We start from the raw sequence: 26,378 nt of genomic DNA on the forward strand, positions 1-26,378 counted from the left end.
AATCATGAAAACTGACTAAAATTTACAATTTCAGTTAAAAATCCTGAAAATTTGCTTAAAAACGAGATTTTCAATAAAAAACCATAAAAATTGACTTGGAAACACTAAATTCGTCTTTAAAACCTTGAAAATTGACTTGATATTGCAAAATTGGTCTAGTAAGTCAATTTTCAAAGTTTTTGACTTGAAGTCAACATAGTTTAGTTAAAAATTGACTTAAAAACCAAATATTAAGTTGAATATCGTGAAAATTGACTTGGAAACACTAAATTCGTCTTTAAAATCTTGAAAATTGACTTGATAGTGCAAAACTGGTCTAGTAAGTCAATTTTCAAAGTTTTTGACTTGAAATCAACATATTTTAGTTAAAAATTGACTTAAAAACCAAATATTGAGTTAAAATTCATAAAAACTGACTACAAGTTACAATTCCAGTTGAAAATCCTGAAAATTTACTTTAAAACGAGATTTTCAATAAAAATTGACTTGGAAACACCAAATTCGTCTTTAAAACCTTGAAAATTGACTTAATAGTGCAAAACTGGTCTAGTAAGTCAATTTTCAAAGTTTTTGACTTGAAATCAACATATTTTAGTTAAAAATTGACTTAAAAACCAAATATTAAGTTGAAAATCGTGAAAATTGACTTGATAGTGCAAAATTCGTCTAGTAAGTCAATTTTCAAAATTTTTGACTTGAAATCAACATATTTTAGTTAAAAATTGACTTAAAAAACAAATGTTAAGTTGAAAATCGTGAAAATTGACTTGGAAACCCTAAATTCGTCTTTAAAACCTTGAAAATTGACTTAATAGTGCAAAACTGGTCTAGTAAGTCAATTTTCAAAGTTTTTGACTTGAAATCAACATATTTTAGTTAAAAATTGACTTAAAAACCAAATATTAAGTAGAAAATCGTGAAAATTGACTTGATAGTGCAAAATTCGTCTAATAAGTCAATTTTCACAATTTTTGACTTGAAATCAACATATTTTAGTTAAAAATTGACTTAAAAACCAAATATTGAGTTAAAATTCATAAAAACTGACTAACAAGTTACAATTCCAGTTGAAAATCCTGAAAATTTACTTTAAAACGAGATTTTCAATAAAAATTGACTTGGAAACACCAAATTCGTCTTTAAAACCTTGAAAATTGACTTAATAGTGCAAAACTGGTCTAGTAAGTCAATTTTCAAAGTTTTTGACTTGAAGTCAACATAGTTTAGTTAAAAATTGACTTAAAAACCAAATATTAAGTTGGAAATCGTGAAAATTGACTTGGAAACACTAAATTCGTCTTTAAAACCTTGAAAATTTACTTAATAGTGCAAAATTCGTCTAGTAAGTCAATTTTCAAAATTTTTGACTTGAAATCAACATATTTTAGTTAAAAATTGACTTAAAAACCAAATATTGAGTTAAAATTCATAAAAACTGACTAACAAGTTACAATTCCAGTTGAAAATCCTGAAAATTTACTTTAAAACGAGATTTTCAATAAAAATTGACTTGGAAACACCAAATTCGTCTTTAAAACCTTGAAAATTGACTTAATAGTGCAAAACTGGTCTAGTAAGTCAATTTTCAAAGTTTTTGACTTAAAATCAACATATTTGAGTTAAAAATTTACTTAAAAATCAAATATCACACTTAAATCATGAAAATTGACTTGAAAACACTAAATCCGTCTTCACAACCATGAAAAATGACTTGATAACGCTTTCAAGTTACAAATTTGGTGTTTTAAGTCAATTTTTGTGGCTTTGATCTGTAAATTTGGTTTTCAAGTCAAAATCTGATTTTTAAGCCGATTTTTAACTGAAATATGTCGAGTTCGATACAAAAAAACTTCAAAGGCCGACTTGATAAATTAGTTTTGCCCTTCCAAGTCGAATTTTTAAAGTTTCAGTTCAAATTATACATTTTTGTTTTGGTGCAGTCGCTTGGTTAACGTTCTGTAACTTCCAAATTTAAAAAGGGAGATTTCTGACAATTTTACACAATATTCTACACACTGTGCGCTATATTGTGTCAATCAAGACGAAGCTTCTAACTTAAAAACTGAATTTCTGGTAAATTCACTCAAATCATCTCAAGACTATGATAGATGTTTTCGAAACACTCTGTGTAACATAAAAAATCAAAAACTTACCGCGTTAAATTTCTAGCCCTAGTCAATTTCGAACAAGTAGGCGAACTAGGCGGATGGGTGGCATGGAACGTGGTAACTCCACTAGAAGAGTTGCTTCGAATCATTTGCGGTTGAGTTCTGATGTTAGTTCTCGGAGAAAGCGACCTGAAACGACAAAAACCACTAATCCGGACTGCACAATTTGGTTTCAAACTGACCTGGGAGTGGTTTCAGTCTCTTGAGACGTCGGAGCGGAGGTTTCTTCGTTGGTAGACATGCCGCTTTGCCGTAACGATTCCAAATAAGCACCTATCCGAGCCCCTTTCGGTAGAGTACCGTACCGGCTGATCGCTTTCCGGACGTTTTGCACTTCGAGCGCGGCCACCTGCACCTAAAACTTCCTTGCCAACCCATTTCGAGCGAAAATCGACGAAACAACTCACCGCAGGCGAATCTTTGGTTTTAATTTTTTTCCCGCGTTGCTCCAGTCCCCGGTTGCCCATTATGGGCAAGCGTTTGAACGATCCGCCCAAACCGCCCACCGTCGATACTTCCGGATAGGAATGGGCGCCCGAATCGTCCGTGTCCGGCGTTTGGTCCTGAAAGTCGCTTTCGCTGTCACCCCGAGTGCTTGCGGTTAATGTTTGCATTTCTCTGGTCAACCCTGTATAATCCGTTGGTCCATTTAGGTTGTGAAGGTGGTTAGGTGGCTCGTTTCATACAAACAACACCATTTTACCGTGCTTATACAGTGCGAATAAAATCAGAGCTTTGTTTAATGTGTATTTTAAATCACGTCATATCTCAAATTTGAGACACCCTGTACACATAAAAAAAAGAACAATTTAAAATACTAACCAAAGTCGTGATTTACTGAATTCATTCCAATTTAGAGCACTGTGTAGATTGTTAGTTTAAATACCAAGTTTACTCACATTTTAGTACGTTTATTTAGTCATGCCGTATACTCTACATATTTTCAGTATTTGAAACACCCCGTATAAAACCACCGTACAACAAAAGAAAGTTAACGAATGGGGCTATCACGTGACGTTGAGCGGGCGCGGGCAAGTTGCTCCGTTTAGCCGCTAGAAGGCGTCAAAGTTGACTCTCGTTTTTGTGCAGTTTTTGCTCAATATCTCAGGAACGTTCGCACCTCGATGGGATGCAACTTTGACCTTCTACACACTTTCATGGTACCATGCACCGTTTGACATTTTTGACACTTCCAGCCACGAAATTGACGTAAAAACGCAAAATTAGACATTTCCGGTATCTTTTCCTTTTTCTGACATTGATTTTCACATTTCCCGCTCAAAAAGTGAGCTGAAAGTCTTGAAATTTACTTTTAAACGTTGAAAACAGGCTCAGAAACTTGTGATTGCAGTATCAAGTAATTTTTCAGTTCTCTGACTGTCAATTTCATGCTTTTACCTTTAAAAATCTCAGTTGCAATTCAGAAATCAGAGTTTTTAGTCAATTTTCATGCTTTCAACATATTCAACTTAAAAATTGATTTAAAACCTTTGATTCTGCTTATTTTTTGTTCTCACAAGTTAACTTTCAGCTATTGCGAGCAATTTCTACACTTCCAGCCACAAAATTGACTGAAAAACGCAAAATTAGGCATATCAGCCAACATAACGTTATCTGACATTGATTTTCACATTTTTGGTTTAAAAACTGGCTTGGAAGACTAGAAATTGGGTTTTAAACATTAAAAACTAGCTCAGAGACTGGTGATTGTAGTATCAAGTCATTTTTCAGGTTTCGGACTGTCAATTCCATGCTTTTAGCTATTAAATTCTCAGTTGCAAGCCAGAAATCCGAGTTTTAAGTCAATTTTCATGCTTTCAACATATCCAACTTAAAAATTGATTTAAAACCTTTGATTTTGCCTGTTTTTTGGTCGCAGAAGTTAACTTTCAGCTACTGTGTGCAATTTCCACACTTCCAGCCACAAAATTTACTTAAAAACGCAAAATTAGGCATATCAGCCAACTTTAACGTTATCTGACATTGATTTTCACATTTTCGGTTTAAAAACTGGCTTGGAAGACTAGAAATTGGCTTTTAAACATTAAAAACTAGCTCAGAGACTGGTGATTGAAGTATCAAGTCATTTTTAAGGTTCTGACTGTCAATTTCATGCTTTTACATTTAAAAATCTCAGTTGCAAGCCAGAAATCAGATTTTTTACTCAATTTTCAAGCTTTCAACATATCCAACTTGAAAATTGATTTGAAACCTTTGATTTTGCTTGGTTTTTGGTATCACAAGTTAACTTTCAGCTACTGCAAGCAATTTCTACACTTCCAGCCACAAAATTGACTTAAAAACGCAAAATTAGGCATATCAGCCAACTTTAACGTTATCTGACATTGATTTTCACATTTTCAGTTTAAAAAGTGAGCTGAAAGTTTTGAAATTTACTTTTAAACGTTGAAAACAGGCTCAGAAACTTGTGATTGCAGTATCAAGTCATTTTCCGGTTCTCTGACTGTCAATTTCATGCTTTTAGCTTAAAAATCTCAGTTGCAAGCCAGAAATCACAGTTTTTAGTCAATTTTCATGCTTTCAACATATTCAACTTAAAAATTGATTTAAAACCTTTGATTCTGCTTATTTTTTGTTCTCACAAGTTAACTTTCAGCTATTGCGAGCAATTTCTACACTTCCAGCCACAAAATTGACTGAAAAACGCAAAATTAAGCATATCAGCCAACTTTAACGTTATCTGACATTGATTTTCACATGTTCAGTTTAAAAACTGGCTTGGAAGACTGGAAATTGACTTGTAAACATTAAAAACTGGCTCAGAGACTTGTGATTGTAGTATCAAGTCATTTTTCAGGTTTCGGACTGTCAATTCCATGCTTTTAGCTATTAAATTCTCAGTTGCAAGCCAGAAATCCGAGTTTTAAGTCAATTTTCAAGCTTTCAACATATCCAACTTGAAAAGTGATTTAAAACCTTTGATTTTGCTTGTTTTTTGGTCGCAGAAGTTAACTTCCAGCTACTGTGTGCAATTTCGACACTTTCAGCAACAAAATTGACTGAAAAACGCAAAATTAGGCATATCAGCCAACTTTAACGTTATCTGACATTGATTTTCACATTTTCAGTTTAAAAACTGGCTTGGAAGACTAGAAATTGGGTTTTAAACATTAAAAACTAGCTCAGAGACTGGTGATTGTAGTATCAAGTCATTTTTCAGGTTTCTGACTGTCAATTTCATGCTTTTACCTTTAAAAATCTCAGTTGCAATTCAGAAATCAGAGTTTTTAGTCAATTTTCATGCTTTCAACATATCCAACTTAAAAATTGACTTAAAACCTTTGATTTTGCTTGTTTTTTGGTCTCAGAAGTTAACTTTCAGCTATTGCGAGCAATTTCGACACTTTCAGCCACAAAATTGACTTAAAAACGCAAAATTAGGCTTATCAGCCAACTTTAACGTTATCTGACATTGATTTTCTACATTTTCAGTTTGAAAAGTGGCTTGGAAGACTGGAAATTGACTTGTAAACATTAAAAACTGGCTCAGAGACTTGTGATTGCCGTATCAAGTAATTTTTCAGTTCTCTGACTGTCAATTTCATGCTTTTAGCTTAAAAATTACAGTTGCAAGCCAGAAATCAGAGTTTTAAGTCAATTTTCATGCTTTCAACATGTCCAACTTGAAAATTGATTTAAAACCTTTGATTTTGCTTATTTTTTTTGTTCTCACAAGTTAACTTTCAGCTATTGCGAGCAATTTCGACATTTTCAGCCACAAAATTGACTTAAAAACGCAAAATTAGGCATATCACCCAACTTTAACATCTGACATTGATTCTCACATTTTCAGTATAAAAAGTGGCTTGGAAGACTGGAAATTGGCTTTTAAACATTAAAAATTGGCTCAGAGACTTGTGATTGCAGTATCAAGGCATTTTCAGGTTTCTGACTGTCAATTTCATGCTTTTACCTTTAAAAATCTCAGTTGCAATTCAGAAATCAGAGTTTTTAGTCAATTTTCATGCTTTCAACATATCCAACTTAAAAATTGACTTAAAACCTTTGATTTTGCTTGATTTTTGTTCTCACAAGTTAACTTTCAGCTACTGCGAGCAATTTCGACACTTTCAGCCACAAAATTGACTTAAAAACGTAAAATTAGGCTTATCAGCCAACTTTAACGTTATCTGACATTGATTTTCTACATTTTCAGTTTGAAACGTGGCTTGGAAGACTGGAAATTGACTTGTAAACATTAAAAACTGGCTCAGAGACTTGTGATTGTAGTATCAAGTTATTTTTCAAGTTTCTGACTGTCAATATCATGCTTTTAGCTTTAAAAATCTCAGTTGCAAGCCAGAAATCAGAGTTTTTACTCAATTTTCAAGCTTTCAACATATCCAACTTGAAAATCGATTTGAAACCTTTGATTTTGCTTGTTTTTTGGTCTCAGAAGTTAACTTTCAGCTACTGTGTGCAATTTCCACACTTCCACCCACAAAATTGACTTAAAAACGCAAAATTAGGCTTATCAGCCAACTTTAACGTTTTCTGACATTGATTTTCTACATTTCCAGCTTAAAAGTGACCTGAAAGCCTTGAAATTGACTTTTAAACGTTGAAAACAGGCTCAGAAACTTGTGATGGCAATATCAAGTCATTTTATCTTTAAAAATCTCACTTGCAAGCCAAAAATCAGAGTTTTTACTCAATTTTCATGCTTTCAACATGTCCAACTTGAAAATTGATTTAAAACCTTTGATTTTGCTTGTTTTTTGGTCGCAGAAGTTAACTTTCAGCTACTGTGTGCAATTTCGACACTTTCAGCAACAAAATTGACTGAAAAACGCAAAATTAGGCATATCAGCCAACTTTAACGTTATCTGACATAGATTTTCACATTTTCTGTATAAAAACTGGCTTGGAAGACTGGAAATTGGCTTTTAAACATTAAAAATTGGCTCAGCGACTTGTGATTGCCGTATCAAGTAATTTTTCAGTTCTCTGACTGTCAATTTCATGCTTTTAGCTTAAAAATTACAGTTGCAAGCCAGAAATCAGAGTTTTAAGTCAATTTTCATGCTTTCAACATGTCCAACTTGAAAATTGATTTAAAACCTTTGATTTTGCTTATTTTTTTTGTTCTCACAAGTTAACTTTCAGCTATTGCGAGCAATTTCGACATTTTCAGCCACAAAATTGACTTAAAAACGCAAAATTAGGCATATCACCCAACTTTAACGTTATCTGACATTGATTCTCACATTTTCAGTATAAAAAGTGGCTTGGAAGACTGGAAATTGGCTTTTAAACATTAAAAATTGGCTCAGAGACTTGTGATTGCAGTATCAAGGCATTTTTAGGTTTCTGACAGTCAATTTCATGCTTTTAGCTTTAAAAATCTCAGTTGCAAGCCAGAAATCACAACTTTAAGTCAATTTTCATGCTTTCAACATATCCAACTTAAAAATTGATTTAAAACCTTTGTTTTTGATTGTTTTTTGGTCGCAGAAGTTAACTTTCAGCTACTGTGTGCAATTTCCACACTTCCACCCACAAAATTGACTGAAAAACGCAAAATTAGGCATATCAGCCAACTTTAACGTTTTCTGACATTGATTTTCTACATTTCCAGCTTAAAAGTGACCTGAAAGCCTTGAAATTGACTTTTAAACGTTGAAAACAGGCTCAGAAACTTGTGATGGCAATATCAAGTCATTTTAGCTTTAAAAATCTCAGTTGCAAGCCAGAAATCAGAATTTTAAGTCAATTTTCATGCTTTCAACATGTCCAACTTGAAAATTGATTTAAAACCTTTGATTTTGCTTGATTTTTGTTCTCACAAGTTAACTTTCAGCTACTGCGAGCAATTTCGACACTTTCAGCCACAAAATTGACTTAAAAACGTAAAATTAGGCTTATCAGCCAACTTTAACGTTATCTGACATTGATTTTCTACATTTTCAGTTTGAAACGTGGCTTGGAAGACTGGAAATTGACTTGTAAACATTAAAAACTGGCTCAGAGACTTGTGATTGTAGTATCAAGTCATTTTTCAAGTTTCTGACTGTCAATATCATGCTTTTAGCTTTAAAAATCTCAGTTGCAAGCCAGAAATCAGAGTTTTTACTCAATTTTCAAGCTTTCAACATATCCAACTTGAAAATCGATTTGGAACCTTTGATTTTGCTTGTTTTTTGGTCTCAGAAGTTAACTTTCAGCTACTGTGTGCAATTTCCACACTTCCACCCACAAAATTGACTTAAAAACGCAAAATTAGGCATATCAGCCAACTTTAACGTTTTCTGACATTGATTTTCTACATTTCCAGCTTAAAAGTGACCTGAAAGCCTTGAAATTGACTTTTAAACGTTGAAAACAGGCTCAGAAACTTGTGATGGCAATATCAAGTCATTTTAGCTTTAAAAATCTCAGTTGCAAGCCAGAAATCAGAATTTTAAGTCAATTTTCATGCTTTCAACATGTCCAACTTGAAAATTGATTTAAAACCTTTGATTTTGCTTGATTTTTGTTCTCACAAGTTAACTTTCAGCTACTGCGAGCAATTTCGACACTTTCAGCCACAAAATTGACTTAAAAACGTAAAATTAGGCTTATCAGCCAACTTTAACGTTATCTGACATTGATTTTCTACATTTTCAGTTTGAAACGTGGCTTGGAAGACTGGAAATTGACTTGTAAACATTAAAAACTGGCTCAGAGACTTGTGATTGTAGTATCAAGTCATTTTTCAAGTTTCTGACTGTCAATATCATGCTTTTAGCTTTAAAAATCTCAGTTGCAAGCCAGAAATCAGAGTTTTTACTCAATTTTCAAGCTTTCAACATATCCAACTTGAAAATCGATTTGAAACCTTTGATTTTGCTTGTTTTTTGGTCTCAGAAGTTAACTTTCAGCTACTGTGTGCAATTTCCACACTTCCACCCACAAAATTGACTTAAAAACGCAAAATTAGGCATATCAGCCAACTTTAACGTTTTCTGACATTGATTTTCTACATTTCCAGCTTAAAAGTGACCTGAAAGCCTTGAAATTGACTTTTAAACGTTGAAAACAGGCTCAGAAACTTGTGATGGCAATATCAAGTCATTTTAGCTTTAAAAATCTCAGTTGCAAGCCAGAAATCAGAATTTTAAGTCAATTTTCATGCTTTCAACATGTCCAACTTGAAAATTGATTTAAAACCTTTGATTTTGCTTGATTTTTGTTCTCACAAGTTAACTTTCAGCTACTGCGAGCAATTTCGACACTTTCAGCCACAAAATTGACTTAAAAACGTAAAATTAGGCTTATCAGCCAACTTTAACGTTATCTGACATTGATTTTCTACATTTTCAGTTTGAAACGTGGCTTGGAAGACTGGAAATTGACTTGTAAACATTAAAAACTGGCTCAGAGACTTGTGATTGTAGTATCAAGTCATTTTTCAAGTTTCTGACTGTCAATATCATGCTTTTAGCTTTAAAAATCTCAGTTGCAAGCCAGAAATCAGAGTTTTTACTCAATTTTCAAGCTTTCAACATATCCAACTTGAAAATCGATTTGAAACCTTTGATTTTGCTTGTTTTTTGGTCTCAGAAGTTAACTTTCAGCTACTGTGTGCAATTTCCACACTTCCACCCACAAAATTGACTTAAAAACGCAAAATTAGGCTTATCAGCCAACTTTAACGTTTTCTGACATTGATTTTCTACATTTCCAGCTTAAAAGTGACCTGAAAGCCTTGAAATTGACTTTTAAACGTTGAAAACAGGCTCAGAAACTTGTGATGGCAATATCAAGTCATTTTATCTTTAAAAATCTCAGTTGCAAGCCAAAAATCAGAGTTTTTACTCAATTTTCAAGCTTTCAACATATCCAACTTGAAAATCGATTTGAAACCTTTGATTTTGCTTGTTTTTTGGTCTCAGAAGTTAACTTTCAGCTACTGTGTGCAATTTCGACACTTTCAGCCACAAAATTGACTGAAAAACGCAAAATTAGGCATATCAGCCAACTTTAACGTTATCTGACATTGATTTTCACATGTTCAGTTTAAAAACTGGCTTGGAAGACTGGAAATTGACTTGTAAACATTAAAAACTGGCTCAGAGACTTGTGATTGTAGTATCAAGTCATTTTTCAAGTTTCTGACTGTCAATATCATGCTTTTAGCTTTAAAAATCTCAGTTGCCAGCCAGAAATCAGAGTTTTTACTCAATTTTCAAGCTTTCAACATGTCCAACTTGAAAAGTGATTTAAAACCTTTGATTTTGCTTGTTTTTTGGTCGCAGAAGTTAACTTTCAGCTACTGTGTGCAATTTCGACACTTTCAGCAACAAAATTGACTGAAAAACGCAAAATTAGGCATATCAGCCAACTTTAACGTTATCTGACATTGATTTTCACATTTTCTGTATAAAAACTGGCTTGGAAGACTGGAAATAGGCTTTTAAACATTAAAAATTGGCTCAGAGACTTGTGATTGCCGTATCAAGTAATTTTTCAGTTCTCTGACTGTCAATTTCATGCTTTTAGCTTAAAAATTACAGTTGCAAGCCAGAAATCAGAGTTTTAAGTCAATTTTCATGCTTTCAACATGTCCAACTTGAAAATTGATTTAAAACCTTTGATTTTGCTTATTTTTTTTGTTCTCACAAGTTAACTTTCAGCTATTGCGAGCAATTTCGACATTTTCAGCCACAAAATTGACTTAAAAACGCAAAATTAGGCATATCACCCAACTTTAACGTTATCTGACATTGATTCTCACATTTTCAGTATAAAAAGTGGCTTGGAAGACTGGAAATTGGCTTTTAAACATTAAAAATTGGCTCAGAGACTTGTGATTGCAGTATCAAGGCATTTTCAGGTTTCTGACAGTCAATTTCATGCTTTTAGCTTTAAAAATCTCAGTTGCAAGCCAGAAATCACAACTTTAAGTCAATTTTCATGCTTTCAACATATCCAACTTAAAAATTGATTTAAAACCTTTGTTTTTGATTGTTTTTTGGTCGCAGAAGTTAACTTTCAGCTACTGTGTGCAATTTCCACACTTCCACCCACAAAATTGACTTAAAAACGCAAAATTAGGCTTATCAGCCAACTTTAACGTTTTCTGACATTGATTTTCTACATTTTCAGTTTGAAAAGTGGCTTGGAAGACTGGAAATAGGCTTTTAAACATTAAAAATTGGTTCAGAGACTTGTGAATGCAGTATCAAGGCATTTTCAGCTTTCTGATTGTCAATTTCATGCTTTTAGCTTTATGAGATTTTCAAAGCCAGAAATCAGAGTTTTAAATCAATTTTCACGTTTTCAACATATCCAACTTAAAAATTGATTTAAAACCTTTGATTTTGCTTGTTTTTTGGTCGCACAAGTTAACTTTCAGCTACCGGCTACGATTATAGCTCGACTTTTAGAAACCGGGCGTAAGAGAGTTAGTAGGTGCACAAACCCCGCAATCAAAACCGTGTCGGGCTCAAAACCACTGGCGAAAACAAAAAATACCTTTAAATCGCTTTTTTATTATACCATTTAGCTCGGATCCGTCCTCGTTGGCGTGGTCCTGCTGGTTGCCCTGGTCGTCGAACGTGCTGTCGCGGAACGAACTGCAAGAAGACAGCAGGCTGCAAAGATAAGTCGGGTGATGTGTTATCGCACACGTGGACGGTTAGTTTTCGGTGTTAATATTAAAAGAATGACGATTTTTCACCTCAAAACTAGACTAAATTACGTGCAGTAAACTTATTAGTTTTGGGAGAAACGATTAACGACATTTACAGTGTGAACCAAAAATATATTATTTATACACAGTTATACTGGGTGTTTCACAGAATACGTATTATAACCTTGTAAGGAATGCGGAATTTGATGTCAAATTTCTGACACATGTTTAGAATATTTTAAATAAAACTTCTATTTGCTCAATTGCAAGGTATCTTTTTTCTTTAGTGAGGTTATGTTGGTGACTTTTCGAAAAATATGTCAACTTTCAATTTCGTTGAATAGTCCTTTTCATTAGCTATCCATGGAGGTATAAAAGTTCCAGAAAAGTGTGTCAAATAAGCGAGTCATTCAAATGTTAAAACAAAAAGAGTCAAACGTGTAGGCTTGGCGCCCCCTATCGGCAAAACCTTGCCACCAACCAACCAACTTTTATACATCAGTAGAAAGCCTGTTTCATTAGCTATCCATTGAGGTATAAAAGTCTAAGACTAGTGTAGGAAATAAGCAAGTTATTCAAAGTTAAAGCAAAATGGTTGAGCTGGATAACTCGCTTCACTTTGACGCCCTCTAGCGTCCAAACTGTAAAATCAACCAACCAACTTTTATACGTCGATAGAAAGCCCGTTTTATAGGCTATCCATTGAGATATAAAAGTCCTACACAAGTGTATCAAATAAGAGAGTTATTCAAAGTTAAAGCAACAGTTGTTGGGGTACCATATTTTCAAGGAAGTGGAATTTCTGGCTTACAAATTAGATCTTGTGGAATATCTCCTAAACTGGTGGAGATACGGAAAAAGTGCAAGGAATGAAAATTGAGTAAAAAAGATCACAGAACCTGATCCCGACCTTTAAACCCACAATTTCTCACTGAAGCTGCATACAGGGTGGGAAAACTGTAACAACCTCTACTTTTTGGCTCATCCTGCACACCAGAATGAAATAAGATCATTTTTCCGCACAGAACAGGAGAGAAGGAGAAAAACGGAATTTTTTGAGTGGTTTACCATTGCTGTATCTCAAAAAACAACCGAGTTATTGACAGTCAAAGTTTTGAGGCACTTTTTCGAGAAAATGAACTTTCTGGTCCCCAAAATGGATTAAGCAGAAAATCTCGTAAACTAGAAGAGATACGGGAAAAGTTCAAGGGACGAAAACTGTGTCAAAAACCCTAAAGAACTTGAATCCAGACTTTAAACGGACAAATTCCTTCTGAAACTGCATACAGAGTGACCAAACTGTAACAACCTCTACTTTTTGGCTTACCCTGTACACCAGAGGCTACTAAGCCAATTTTTCCGCACCGGACAGGGGAGAAGAAGAAAAACTGAATTTTTTGAGTGATTTACCGTTGCTGTATCTCAAAAACCAACCGAGTTACTGACAGTCAAAGTTTTGAGGCACTTTATCAAGAAAATGGACTTTCTGGTCCCCAAAATGGATTATATGGAAAATCTCGTAAACTAGAAGAGATACGGAAAAAGCTCAAGGGGCGAAAACTGTGTCAAAAACCCTAAAGAACTTGAATCCAGACTTTGAACCGACAAATTCCTTCTGAAACCGCATACAGGGTGGCCAAACTGTAACAACCTCTACTTTTTGGCTCACCCTGTACACCAGAAGGTACTAAGATGATTTTTCCGCACGGGACAGGAGCGAAGAAGAAAAACTGAATTTTTTGAGTGGTTTACCGTTGCTGTATCTCAAAAAACAACCGAGTTACCGACAGTCAAAGTTTTAAGACACTTTTACAGAGAAAACGGCGATTCTGGTCCCCAAAGTGGATTTTGAGAAATATCTCCTAAACTAGTACAAATATGGAAAAAAAACAAAGGGCGAAATTTACGTAAAAATCCCTAAAGAAGGTGATTCCGGCCTTTGAACGGCAAAAATCCCACTCTCCTACTCACAGGGTGGCCCAAAAAAACTTTTAAAGTGGTAACAGCTAAATTTCAGTTCAGTGTGAGTTTTCTAATCATGTTCGCATTTCCCGCCTAACTTACAAGTTTGTAATACGTGTTTTCTAACACCCTGTATACAGGGTGACGTGGGGTAAACTTACCTAGTGCGTTTTGGCGGCGCCGGAGCCGTTTTTCCTTTCTTATTCGTGGTACGTCTCATCTGCACCAAACTGCTCTTGGAACCTCCAGTAAATGTGGTCAGTTTGGTCGCCATGCTACTTAAATTATCTGCAGAAAAAATCACTCATTTTTACGGCAAAAAATTGAGATAAAAAATGAACAAAACTGACCGGTGGAATTTTGCTCGGACAGTCCCACTAAACCGTGCAGATTGCCCGTACTGCCCGAATGCGATTTCTTGTACGACAAATGCGGAGTGCCCAACGGTGCCGGGAAATCGTTACCCTGTAACTGTTTTTCTACTTCTGAAACGCCAAAAAAATCGGGTCGAATTCACGGTTAATTTTCGGTTAAAATCGAGCGAACCTTCCGTAATACTCGACTCTTGAAACATATTTTCCAAAGCGTGATGGATCTCTTTGAAAGTAGGCCGATCGTTCGCGTGCCATTGCCAACATTGGCGCATTAGTTCGTAGATTTTCGGCGGACAACCCGGAGGAATTTCCATTCTATAACCTGCGAACAAAGCGAGTTAAAAGTGTCCCAAAAAATGAGGAAAAATTTAAGCCTAAAGTTGGTAAAACTTGCCTTTTTCCAGCATATGATAAACGTCGGTCAAATCGACGCCGGGATACGGGGACATGCCGTATGTGGCGATTTCCCACAGTAGAATTCCGAAAGCCCACACGTCCGATTTGGTGGAGAATTTGTTGTAGGCCAAACCTTCGGGAGCGGTCCATTTGATGGGGAATTTCGCTCCTGCAACGTTGTTACGCTCGTAAATTAAACCCACTGACAGTTGTCACGTGACCAACTAAGTAAATAGCGTAGCAGTATCACGTGACAGCTGTCACAAACGTCAAAGTTTTCAAAACAGTTTTGCTTCAGTGTTAGACACGTAACGTGTTTAAGAGGGTTTGTATTGCTGAGAACTTTGTTTGTAAATTTTGGCAATTTACTTGTTTTTGCCCTTTTTAACGTGTATGCACGCCTTTATGGTGTACCGACGTTGCCAAATTTCTGAAAATTGACACTTTGATTCAAAAAGGAAATTTGTCACAGTGACAACGCTGTAACACTGAAATCTGGGTGGTTTATATTGTTGAGATTTTTTTTTGCAAATTTTAACAATTTACTTGTGTTTCTCCTGTTTAACGTGTATGAACGCCTTTATCTTATATCGACGTTGCCAAATTTTTTGAAAAGTGACACTTTGTGTTAATAACAAAAATTTGTCACAGTGGCAACGCTGTAACACTTGAATCGGGGTGGTTTGTATTGCTGAGAACTTTTTTTTGCAAATGTTGACATTTTACCTGCCTTTTGTCCTGTTTACCGTGTATGAACGCCTTTATGTTGTATCGACGTTGCCAAATTTTTTGAAAACTGACACTTAGTGTTAATGACGAAAATTTGTCACAGTGGCAACGCTGTAACACTCGAATCGAGGTAGTTCATACTGCTGAGAACTTTTTTTGCAAATATTGGCATTTTACCTGCCTTTTGTCCTGTTTACCGTGTATGAACGCCTTTATGTTGTATCGACGTTGCCAAATTTTTTGAAAAGTGACACTTTGTGTTAATAACAAAAATTTGTCACAGTGGCAACGCTGTAACACTCGAATCGTGGTGGTTTGTATTGCTGAGAAGTTTTTTCGCAAATTTTGGAAATTTACTTTTTCTCCTGTTTAACTTGTATGAACGCCTTTATGTTATATCGACGTTGCCAAATTTTTTTGAAAAGTGACACTTTGTCTTAATAACAAAAATTTGTCACAGTGGCAACGCTGTAACACTTGAATCGAGGTGGTTTGTATTGTTGAGAATATTTTTTTCAAATTCTGGCATTTTACCTGCTTTTCTCCTGTTTAACGTGTATGCACGCCTTTATGGTGTACCGACGTTGCCAAATTTCTGAAAATTGACACTTTGATTCAAAAAGGAAATTTGTTACAGTGACAACGCTGTAACACTGAAATCTGGGTGGTTTGTATTGTTGAGATTTTTTTTTTGCAAATTTTAGCAATTTACTTGTTTTTCTCCTGTTTAACGTGTATGAACGCCTTTATGTTGTATCGACGTTGCCAAATTTTTTGAACACTGACACTTAGTGTTAATAACGAAAGTTTGTCACAGTGGCAACGCTGTAACACTAGAATCAGGGTAGTTCATACTGCTGAGAACTTTTTTTGCAAATATTGGCATTTTACCTGCCTTTTGTCCTGTTTACCGTGTATGAACGCCTTTATGTTGTGTTGACGTTGCCAAATTTCTGAAAACTGACCGTTTGATTCAAACAGGAAATTTGTCAAAGTGGCAACGCTGTAACACTGAAATCTATAATCCCTAATTTGACAGTTGACACGTGTCACTCGTCTAAAGAAATGGTGTTCTAGAATCACGTGACAACTGTCATGAACGTCAACAATACTGCCAAACTTTTCAAAAAGTTTACTTGCAGTTTTTGAGACAAATCGTGGTTGTTAGCTTCTAGGCCATTATTTTGACAGTTGTCACGTGACTGTCTAAGTTAGGAGTGTTCTAGTAGCACGTGACACCTGTCACAAACGTCAAAACTGTCAAATGTTACTCAACCAGACCGTAAACCTGTAAAAATCAAAGTTTAAGACAGTTTTCTTGTAAACTTTGCAGGTTCATGACTTTTAGTTATTTTGACAGTTGTCACGTGACTGTCTAAGTTAGGAATGTTCCAGTATCACGTGACACCTGTCACAAACATCAAAACTGTCAAATGTTGCTCGACCAGAGGTCACGAAGCTGTAAAAATCAAAGTTTAAGACAGTTTTCTTGTAAACTTCGCCAGTTCATGACTTTTAGTTATTTTGACAGTTGCCACGTGACTGTCTAAGTTAGGAGTATTCCAGTATCACGTGACACCTGTCACAAACGTCAAAACTGTTAAATGTTGCTCGACCAGAGGTTATGAAGCTGTAAAAATCAAAGTTTAAGACAGTTTTCTTGTAAACTTCGCCGGTTCATGGCTTTCAGTTATTTTGACAGTTGTCATGTGACTGTCTAAGCTGGGAGTGCTCCAGTATCACGTGACACCTGTCACAAACGTCAAAACTGTCAAATGTTGCTCGACCAGAGGTTATGAAGCTGTGAAAATCAAAGTTTAAGACAGTTTTCTTGCAAACTTCGCCAGTTCATGGCTTTTAATTATTTTGACAGATGTCACGTGACTGTCTAAGCTGGGAGTGTTCCAGTATCACGTGACACCTGTCACAAACGTCAAATGTTACTCAACTAGGTCATAAAGCTGTAAAAATCAAAGTTTAAGACAGTTTTCGTGCAAACTTCGCCGGTTCATGGCTTTTAGTTATTTTGACAGTTGTCACGTGACTGTCTAAGTTAGGGGTGTTCCAGTATCACGTGACACCTGTCACAAACGTCAAAACTGTCAAATGTTGCTCGACCAGAAGTCATAAAGCTGTGAAAATCAAAGTTTAAGACAGTTTTCTTGCACACTTCGCCGGTTCATGACTTTTAGTTATTTTGACAGTTGTCACGTGACTGTCTAAGCTGGAAGTGTTCCAGTATCACGTGACACCTGTCACAAACGTCAAAACTGTCAAATGTTGCTCGACCAAACCGTAAAGCAGTAAAAATCAAAGTTTAAGACATTTTTCTTTGAAACTTCGCCAGTGCATGGCTTTTAGTTATTTTGACAGTTGTCATGTGACTGTCTAAGCTGGGAGTGTTCCAGTATCACGTGACACCTGTCACAAACGTCAAAACTGTGAAATGTTGCTCGACCTGGTTATGAAGCTGTAAAAATCAAAGTTTAAGACAGTTTTCTTGTAAACTTCGCCGGTTCATGGCTTTTAGTTATTTTGACAGTTGTCACGTGACTGTCTAAATTAGGAGTGTTCTGGTAGCACGTGACACCTGTCACCAACGTCAAATGTTACTCAACCAGGTCATAAATTTGTAAAAATCAAACTTAAAGACAGTTTTCTTGTGCTGGAAGAGCTGTAGAAACTAATTTAATGCAATAAATCAATTGGAACCTTCTCAGGGAAGCAGTAGGGACAGAATAGTGAATTTGCAATCTTTTTACAGGACCGACTGAATTTTTCAGATTTGTGCTTATTTTGTCCCAAAAATTGATTGTTATGGATAAACTTGAGGCAAAAATACCGCCGGAGGCTGAGTAAATGACACAAAAATAACACTTTTTGACTACTCACCCGCGTGCGCCGTGTAAGTATCATCCCTCATCAGTCGGGCCAATCCAAAATCAGCCACTTTAACCAAATGATTCTCCCCAACTAAGCAATTCCGGGCGGCCAAGTCTCGATGAATGAAACTTCTGCTCTCCAGATAACTCATTCCGCTCGCAATTTGGGTGGCAATGTACATCAGAACGACCGCGTCGATTTGCTCCTTGCTGCCATTTCTCAGGTAGTCGAGCAGGTTTCCTGTGCAAATGAACCCTCGAGTAACCGGAGGAGGAGAAAAATACGCTAGTACGGACCTTTACTCATGAATTCGGTGATGATGTAAAATGGCGGTTCGCGGGTGCAAACCCCCATCAACTGAACCAAATTCGAGTGTTTCATTTCCTTCATTATGGCCGCTTCCTCAAGAAAGTCTTTTAGGGCCATCGTGTCTTCTTTTAGCGTTTTCACTGCCACCGTCATGTTGTAGCTTGAAAAGTTACGTTTCATTAAGTTTAATTATAAAAAATAAGTTAACTTAATATTTTCCAGGCTAAAAAACACCCAATTATAGCAGAATTAACACTTAACGAACAATACAGTGGAATAGGCGTAGCGCAACATAACATAGCATTTTATGAATTTATTTAGACATTTTTTAAGCTTAGATAAGTTCAATAAAGTGGCTTTCATGTCTATTCTAAAAAAAAATAGGAATTAAAGCTTTCCGAAACTGAAAAATCACTAAAATTCCTTCCTTGTGCTTATGATTGTGTTGTACTACGTTACGTTAAGCGTTACGATACTCCCTCTGGTGATCTGGAGACCAACCACGATTTTAAGTTTCTTGACTATCATTTTGACATTTGTCACGTGACGGTCTAAGTAAAAATTGTTTCAGTTCCACACGATAACTGTCACAGACGCAAATATTCGCTCAACCAAAACGTCAACTTGTAAAACTCGAATTCAGTACATTTTTCTTGTACTCTTCGACAAGAGGCGTGTTTGGTAACTTTATGATCCGTAGCTTAACCACTGACACGTGACTGCTCAAGTAAATGATGATGTAACATCACGTGACAGCTGTAATAAAACTCAAAACTGTCAAACTTTGTTCAGTGTTGGCCTAAAACCGCAAAAACTCCAGTTTGAAACAGTTTTCGTGCCGTATTCAAGACAGGACGTGGTTTTCACCTTCCCGACCATTATTTTGACGGTTGTCACGTGACTGCCAAAGTATATGATGTTCCTATGTCACGTGACATCATAAATCAAAAGCAATTCTGCAAAACTTCGCTCAATGTGGGCATGCGGTTGCAAAAATTCCAATTTGAAACACTTCTTGCAGTATTTCAGGGAAGACGTGGTTTTCAGCTTCCTGACGATTATTTTGACAGTTGTCACGGGACCATCTAAGTAAGCGGTGTTCTAGCACCACGTGACAACTGTCATAAGCATCAAAACTGTCAAACTTTGACAAGTGTAGACCAGAAGCTACCAAAATCACAGTTTAAAACAGTTCTCTTGCAGTATTCGAGAAAAGATATGAATTTCAGCTTTCTGATCATTATTTTGACAGTTGTCACGGGACCGTCTAAGTAAGCGGTGTTCTAGCACCAAGTGACAACTGTCATAAGCATCAAAACTGTCAAACTTTGACAAGTGTGAGCCAGAAGTTGCCGGAATCACAGTTTAAAACAGTTCTCTTGCAGTATTCGAGAAAAGATATGAATTTCAGCTTTCTGATCATTATTTTGACAGTTGTCACGGGACCGTCTAAGTAAGCGGTGTTCTAGCACCAAGTGACAACTGTCATAAGCATCAAAACTGTCAAACTTTGACAAGTGTGGGCCAGAAGCTGCCAGAATCACAGTTTAAAACAGTTCTCTTGCAGTATTCGAGAAAAGATATGAATTTCAGCTTTCTGATCATTATTTTGACAGTTGTCACGGAACCGTCTTAGTAAGCGGTGTTCTAGCACCACGTGACAACTGTCATAAACATCAAAACTGTCAAAAACACTGCTCAACCCAGTCATAAAGCTGGAAAAGTATGTCTCATTTAAAAAGTTGTAACTGGACACTTCCGTCACGCCATTTTCTGATCTTAATAGTAATAAACATGATGAAATAATAAGAAAAAAAATCTTTGAGAACCACTGGATTTTGCTATTTGTTTTCGGGCTAAAACTGGCCAATTTGCCAGCAATTTTAATTTTCTTTTTTCGGTGTAACTTACCGTTTCCACAAAGCTTCGTAAACGTCTCCGTATTGTCCGCCGCCCAATTTGTGCTTCATCACAATGTCTGTTCGATTGATTTCCCACTCGTCCGGCTCCGGACTGAGAGGGAAAACAGTCGGTTTGTTGTGTTTGGGAGCGGGATAGAGCAACTGGGTGATCAAACCGTCCGAAAGCATCGAATGGTGGTGCACCAGCTCGGCCAGAGTGTTGAACTTGCTTTCAGCGGTCACAAACACTTTTCCTTCCGGATCTTCGTTTATTCTGCCAAAAAGTCGGTCAGAGAATTACAAAAATTCCGAAAAAACATGCTAGCAATTGATACATTGTCTGGATAAAGCGTTCTTAGAGAAAGATTGAGATAATTTTGCTATACTCCATTTTTTTGGATCACCCTGTACACCAGAAGGTACTAAGATGATTTCTCCGCACGGGACAGAAGAAAAACGGAATTTTTTGAGTGGTTTACCGTTGGTGTATCTCAAAAACCAACCGAGTTACTGACAGTTAAAGTTTTGAGGCATTTTTTCAAGAAAATGGACTTTCTGGTCCCCAAAATGGATTATGCAGAAAATCTTCTAAACTAGAAGAGATGCGGAAAAAGATCAAGGGACGAAAATTGTGTCAAAAACCTTAAAGAACTTGAATCCAGACTTTGAACCGACAAATTCCCTCTGAAACTGTATACAGAGTGGCCAAACTGTAACAACCTCTACTTTTTGGCTCACCCTGTACATCAGAAGGTACTAAGATGATTTTTCCGCACGGGACAGGAGAGAAGAAGAAAAACGGAATTTTTTGAGTGGTTTACCGTTGCTGTATCTCAAAAAACAGCCGAGTTACTGACAGTCAAAGTTTTGAGGCATTTTTTCAAGAAAATGGACTTTCTGGTCCCCAAAATGGATTATATGGAAAATCTTCTAAACTAGAAGAGATACGGGAAAAGTTCAAGGGACAAAAACTGTGTAAAAAACCCTAAAGAACTTGAATCCAAACTTTGAATCGACAAATTCCCTCTGAAACTGTATACAGAGTGGCCAAACTGTAAAAACCTCTACTTTTTGGCTCACCCTGTACACCATAGGCTACTGAGACAATTTTTCCGCACAGGGCAGGAGAGAAGAAGAAAAAAGGAATTTTTTGAGTGGTTTACCGTTGCTGTATCTCAAAAACCAGCCGAGTTACTGACAGTCAAAGTTTTGAGGCACTTTTTCCAGAAAATGGACTTTCTCGTCCCCAAAATAGACTTTGTGGAATATCTCCTAAACTCGTAGAGATACGGGAAAAGTTCAAAGAATAAAAATTGCGTAAAACACTCTAGATAACTTAAATCCAGGGTGACCAAACTCAAGACTCACCTGTAATGATACACTCGTCCCTCGTATCTGAGCGAGATGCTCCTCTGGCCGGGACTGCTCTCCGATTCCCTCACCAGAAAACTCCCATTGATGCCGGAACTCAGAAGGTACTCGGCGGCGTTGCGCGATATCGGACCGTGGTACCACGAGTGCTTCTCCAACGAATTCACCGGCGTGACGTAATTGGACGGTACCCAGCCAATCAGGTTCGAGGACGAGTGCGCCTCGCACCATTCACCGCTCTTGTTGTAGCTCAATATTCTCACGTGTTCGCCTGTCAAAAATAAAAACAAATTGAGCAAATCAGAATATTGCCAGGACATTTGACTGAACTTGTGTATACTTTAGTTTAACTTTTTCTGAAGAAAATCAATCAATTCGTCAAAAAAAAGAGCAATTTTAGCGGTTTTAAACCGTTTAAACGAGCTTCTTAATCATCCAGATTCTAAAATTATCCCATGGAGCATCCTCGGAAATGCTAATTCTATTTTCGAAGCAGGAAATCAAGTTGAGGGAACTACTCTGGATGGGTTTTTTAGTGACATTTTAAATGAGTAGATCTCATTCCAGTTAATTATAGAAAACTGGCTTAAGATTAGATCTTTGCGCCTAAGAATTATTTATACGAACTTTAAATGAGGGATACTTGGGCTCATTTAAGTTAAAATTGACCTGCAAAGTCACGTTTCTCGTTCAGAAACTTTGAAACTTGACTAACAAACTAAAAATATAGCTAACAGATCAATTTGAGCAAGTTTCAACACTTTCAATAGTAAAATTGACTTGAAAATTGAAAATTTGACTCCCAAATCATTTTTCCTAGGTCTTGACACTATTTTCAAATTTTTGACTTGAAAATTGACCTGCAGAGTAAAATTTTTAGGTCAGAAACTTTGAAACTTGACTAACAAACTGAAAATACAGCTGACAGATGATTTTGTGCAAATAACAGACACTTCCAGCAACAAAATTGACTTTTTCAACACTTTCAATGATAAAATTGACTTGAAAACTGAAAATTTGACTCCCAAATCATTTTTCCTGGGTCTTGACACTATTTTCACACTTTTGATTTGAAAATTGACCTGCACAGTCACATTTTTAGGTCAGAAACCTTGAAACTTGACCAACAAACTAAAAATATTGCTAACAGATCAATTTGTGCAAGTTTGAACACTTTCAATAGTAAAATTGACTTGAAAATTGAAAATTTGACTCCCAAATCATTTTTCCTAGGTCTTGACACTATTTTCAAACTTTTGACTTGAAAATTGACCTGCAGAGTCAAATTTTTAGGTCAGAAACTTTGAAACTTGATTTACAAACTGAAAATACAGCTGACAGATGATTTTGTGCAAATAACAGACACTTCCAGCAACAAAATTGACTTTTTCAACACTTTCAATGATACAATTGACTTGAAAACTGAAAATTTGACTCCCAAATCATTTTTCCTGGGTCTTGACACTTGTGGACTTCGCGAACACAAACCACCGGTTTGAGGCAAATAAAACTCCACTATTTAAATTTAACGAGGAAAATTACTAAATTCTTTATTTTTCTGCAACCTCTACTTTTTTCCGCCAAAAAAGACACATTATTTTTTAGGTTCTCTGCCAGTCTGGTTTACACACATGCATTGTCAAATGTCGATCTTTCAATAATGTGTCTTTTTTGGCGGAAAAAAGTAGAGGTTGCAGAAAAATAAAGAATTTAGTAATTTTCCTCGTTAAATTTAAATAGTGGAGTTTTATTTGCCTCAAACCGGTGGTTTGTGTTCGCGAAGTCCACAACACTATTTCCAAACTTTTGACTTGAAAATTGACCTGCACAGTCACATTTTTAGGTCAGAAACCTTGAAACTTGATTTACAAACTAAAAATACAAGTGACAGATGATTTTGTGCAAATAACAGACACTTCCAGCAACAAAATTGACTTTTTCAACACTTTCAAAGATAAAATTGACTTGAAAATTGAAAATTTGACTCCCAAATTATTTTTCCTGGGTCTTGACACTATTTTCACACTTTTGATTTGAAAATTGACCTGCGCAGTCAAATTTTTAGGTCAGAAACCTTGAAACTTGACCAACAAACTAAACATATTGCTAACAGATCAATTTGTGCAAGTTTGAACACTTTCAATAGTAAAATTGACTTGAAAACTGAAAATTTGACTCCCAAAGCATTTTTCATTAATCTTGCCACTATTTTCAAACTTTTGACTTGAAAATTGCCCTGCACAGTCAAATTTTTAGGTCAAAAACCTTGAAACTTGATTTACAAACTAAAAATACAAATGACAGATGATTTTGTGCAAATAACAGACACTTCCAGCAACAAAATTGACTTTTTCAACACTTTCAATAGTAAAATTGACTTGAAAATGTAAAATTTGACTCCCAAATCATTTTTCCTGGGTCTTGACACTATTTTCACACTTTTGATTTGAAAATTGACCTGCACAGTCAAATTTTTAGGTCAAAAACCTTGAAACTTGACTAAAAAACTAAAAATATTGCTAACAGATCAATTTGAGCAAGTTTCAGACACTTTCAATCGTATAATTGACTTGAAAACTGAAAATTGTGCTCCGAAAGCATTTTTCGTGTCAATATCTCAGAAACTTCTGGATTTAGCCAAAAATGCCAAATTTGCAAAAAGCTTTCTATTGGCCGGAACAGCCACGTGACCAACTATCACTTTGATGACTTTGACAGTTTGTGACTTATGAACCGAAATGTCACTGGATGACTTTTCCAGAGAAAATCTAATTATCATGTCAATATCTCAAAAAACTGCTCTGTACAGTCACGTGACTAAGTTTCACTTAAAAAGTTTGTGACTTAGGGACCGGAATGTTACTTTGAAGTTAGTAATGTAATTATCGTGTCAATATCTCAAAAACTAACTAGTCGTCCACTGAGCTCAAAATGTGTACGACAGCTGCTGAACTAAATTTGACAGCTGTCAGTATCTGACAAGTGTCACAAAAAAAAAGTGTATCTAGCATCAAGCAGATGTTGCCAAATTTCTCTTTTTTTCCCCAGAAACTTACCTTTCTTCAAACTGAGCTGATTTTCGCCGCCCGCTTGAAAATCGTACAGGGCGACGAACAACTGCGGATCGTCCTCCTCCTGGGCCAACAGGTTCTCTTTGGACGTCCACCGATTGGCCGTTTCCAAGGAGAGGGGCGTGGCGGAACCGGCCCCGCCCCCCGCGCCTGCGCCGCTCGACGACAATGCGGAAGACGTAGCAACGCAGCCCGCCCCACTGCCGGAACTGCCCGAGGGCGGATCCGATTCGGGTAGACTCGGTATGTGGGGCAGCGGTCTGCTTTGCAGAAGCGCTTCTGTGGGGCAGAAAAACAGCCAAATTAGTCGATTTGGCAACGTGGCAATTTAGTCTAAACCGTAAATAAGACATTTTGGAAAACCTCCTGTAAATACTTGAAGAATGACAACAAAAGAAGTAAACCAACTCAACCAAGTCTGGTACTACTAATCTGACAACACTGCATTGCAAAGTGACATGACCTTGTAATAGGTTAGCTAGTAAAGTGACAGTTGTCAAATTTAGTACAGTTGCTGTCCAATATTCTTCTTTTTTTTTAAATTATGCCCCAAACTTTATGTCCAATTTTTTTACGACACCCTGTATAGTAGCCATAATAAAAACCTGATATATCGTCGTTGTACAGCTAAAACGAGACTATCTAGAGCGGAAGCAACACCCTGTAGGTATGCGGTACTCAACAGATAAAACGTCATAACCGTAAACGTGGCAGTGTTGCCAATTCTACCGAAAGTGCACCAAACCAGTTTTTGGCAAATATCTCCAAAACGGTGTGAGTTACAAAAAAAATGCGTGACATCAAAAAGTTTCTAAATGCACCACTTAACCGACCTAAGTAACGCTAAAACCGCGTAGCGGTTGCCTGTATACAGGGTGGGCACAAAAATTATAGTGGTTTCCTTGTTTTGGTCACCCTGTACGAAATTTCCAAGTTACAATTTTTTGGGTTACACCACTGGAAAGAGCAGTTCAGGACGGTTCTTTTGAGTGGTTTAACCTCCCTGTACTCCCAAAAATAACCATTATACAGGGTGTTCAAGTTTCGGACTAGTTTTTTGGTTAAAGGTGCACCAAACCAGATTTTGGCAAATATCTCCAAAACGGTGAGAGTTACAAAAAAAATGCGTGACATCAAAAAGTTTCTAAATGAACCCCTTAACCGACCTAAGTAACGCTAAAACCGCGTAGCGGTTGCCTGTATACAGGGTGGGCACAAAAATGATAGTGGTTTCCTAGTTTTGGCCACCCAGTATAAAATTTTCACGTTAAATTTTTTTGAGTTACATCATAGGAAAGAGCAGTTCAAGACGATTCTTTTGAGTGGCTTAACCTTCCCGTACTCCCAAAAATAACCATTATACAGGGTGTTCAAGTTTCAGACTAGTTTTTTTGGTTACAAGTGGACCAAAGCAGTTTTGGGCAAATATCTCCAAAACGGTGAGAGTTACAAAAAAAATGCGTGACATCAAAAAGTTTCTAAATGCACCACTTAACCGACCTACGTAACGCTAAACCCGCGTAGCGGTTGCCTGTATACAGGGTGGGCACAAAAATGATAGTGGTTTCCTTGTTTTGGTC

At 36.4% G+C, this 26,378-nt stretch overlaps 1 protein-coding gene across 7 annotated transcripts in view; it reads right to left on the reverse strand.

Annotated features, from left to right (window-relative positions):
* Abl (tyrosine-protein kinase Abl) overlaps positions 1-26,378 on the reverse strand; it is a 59,452-nt gene that overhangs the window by 21,320 nt on the left and 11,754 nt on the right. For 2 of the 7 annotated variants that reach the window (XM_081988718.1, XM_081988722.1), the window contains 13 exons: positions 24,784-25,077; positions 21,725-21,998; positions 20,367-20,630; positions 18,443-18,615; positions 18,156-18,386; positions 14,533-14,703; positions 14,311-14,460; positions 14,115-14,249; positions 13,926-14,052; positions 11,646-11,764; positions 2,576-2,796; positions 2,351-2,523; positions 2,154-2,297 (listed from right to left, as the gene is read on the reverse strand). In XM_081988718.1, coding sequence (XP_081844844.1) covers positions 2,154-2,297; positions 2,351-2,523; positions 2,576-2,796; positions 11,646-11,764; positions 13,926-14,052; positions 14,115-14,249; positions 14,311-14,460; positions 14,533-14,703; positions 18,156-18,386; positions 18,443-18,615; positions 20,367-20,630; positions 21,725-21,998; positions 24,784-25,077 — 2,476 coding nt within the window. The remainder of the gene's footprint in view (positions 1-2,153; positions 2,298-2,350; positions 2,524-2,575; positions 2,797-11,645; positions 11,765-13,925; positions 14,053-14,114; positions 14,250-14,310; positions 14,461-14,532; positions 14,704-18,155; positions 18,387-18,442; positions 18,616-20,366; positions 20,631-21,724; positions 21,999-24,783; positions 25,078-26,378) is intronic. The other 5 variants (XM_081988721.1, XM_081988724.1, XM_081988720.1 and 2 more) reach the window with 4 other exon arrangements.

The sequence above is a fragment of the Ips typographus genome, linkage group LG10, assembly GCF_016097725.1.
Source record: "Ips typographus isolate SLU linkage group LG10, UJ_Ityp_2.0, whole genome shotgun sequence".
NCBI lineage: Eukaryota > Metazoa > Arthropoda > Insecta > Coleoptera > Curculionidae > Ips > Ips typographus.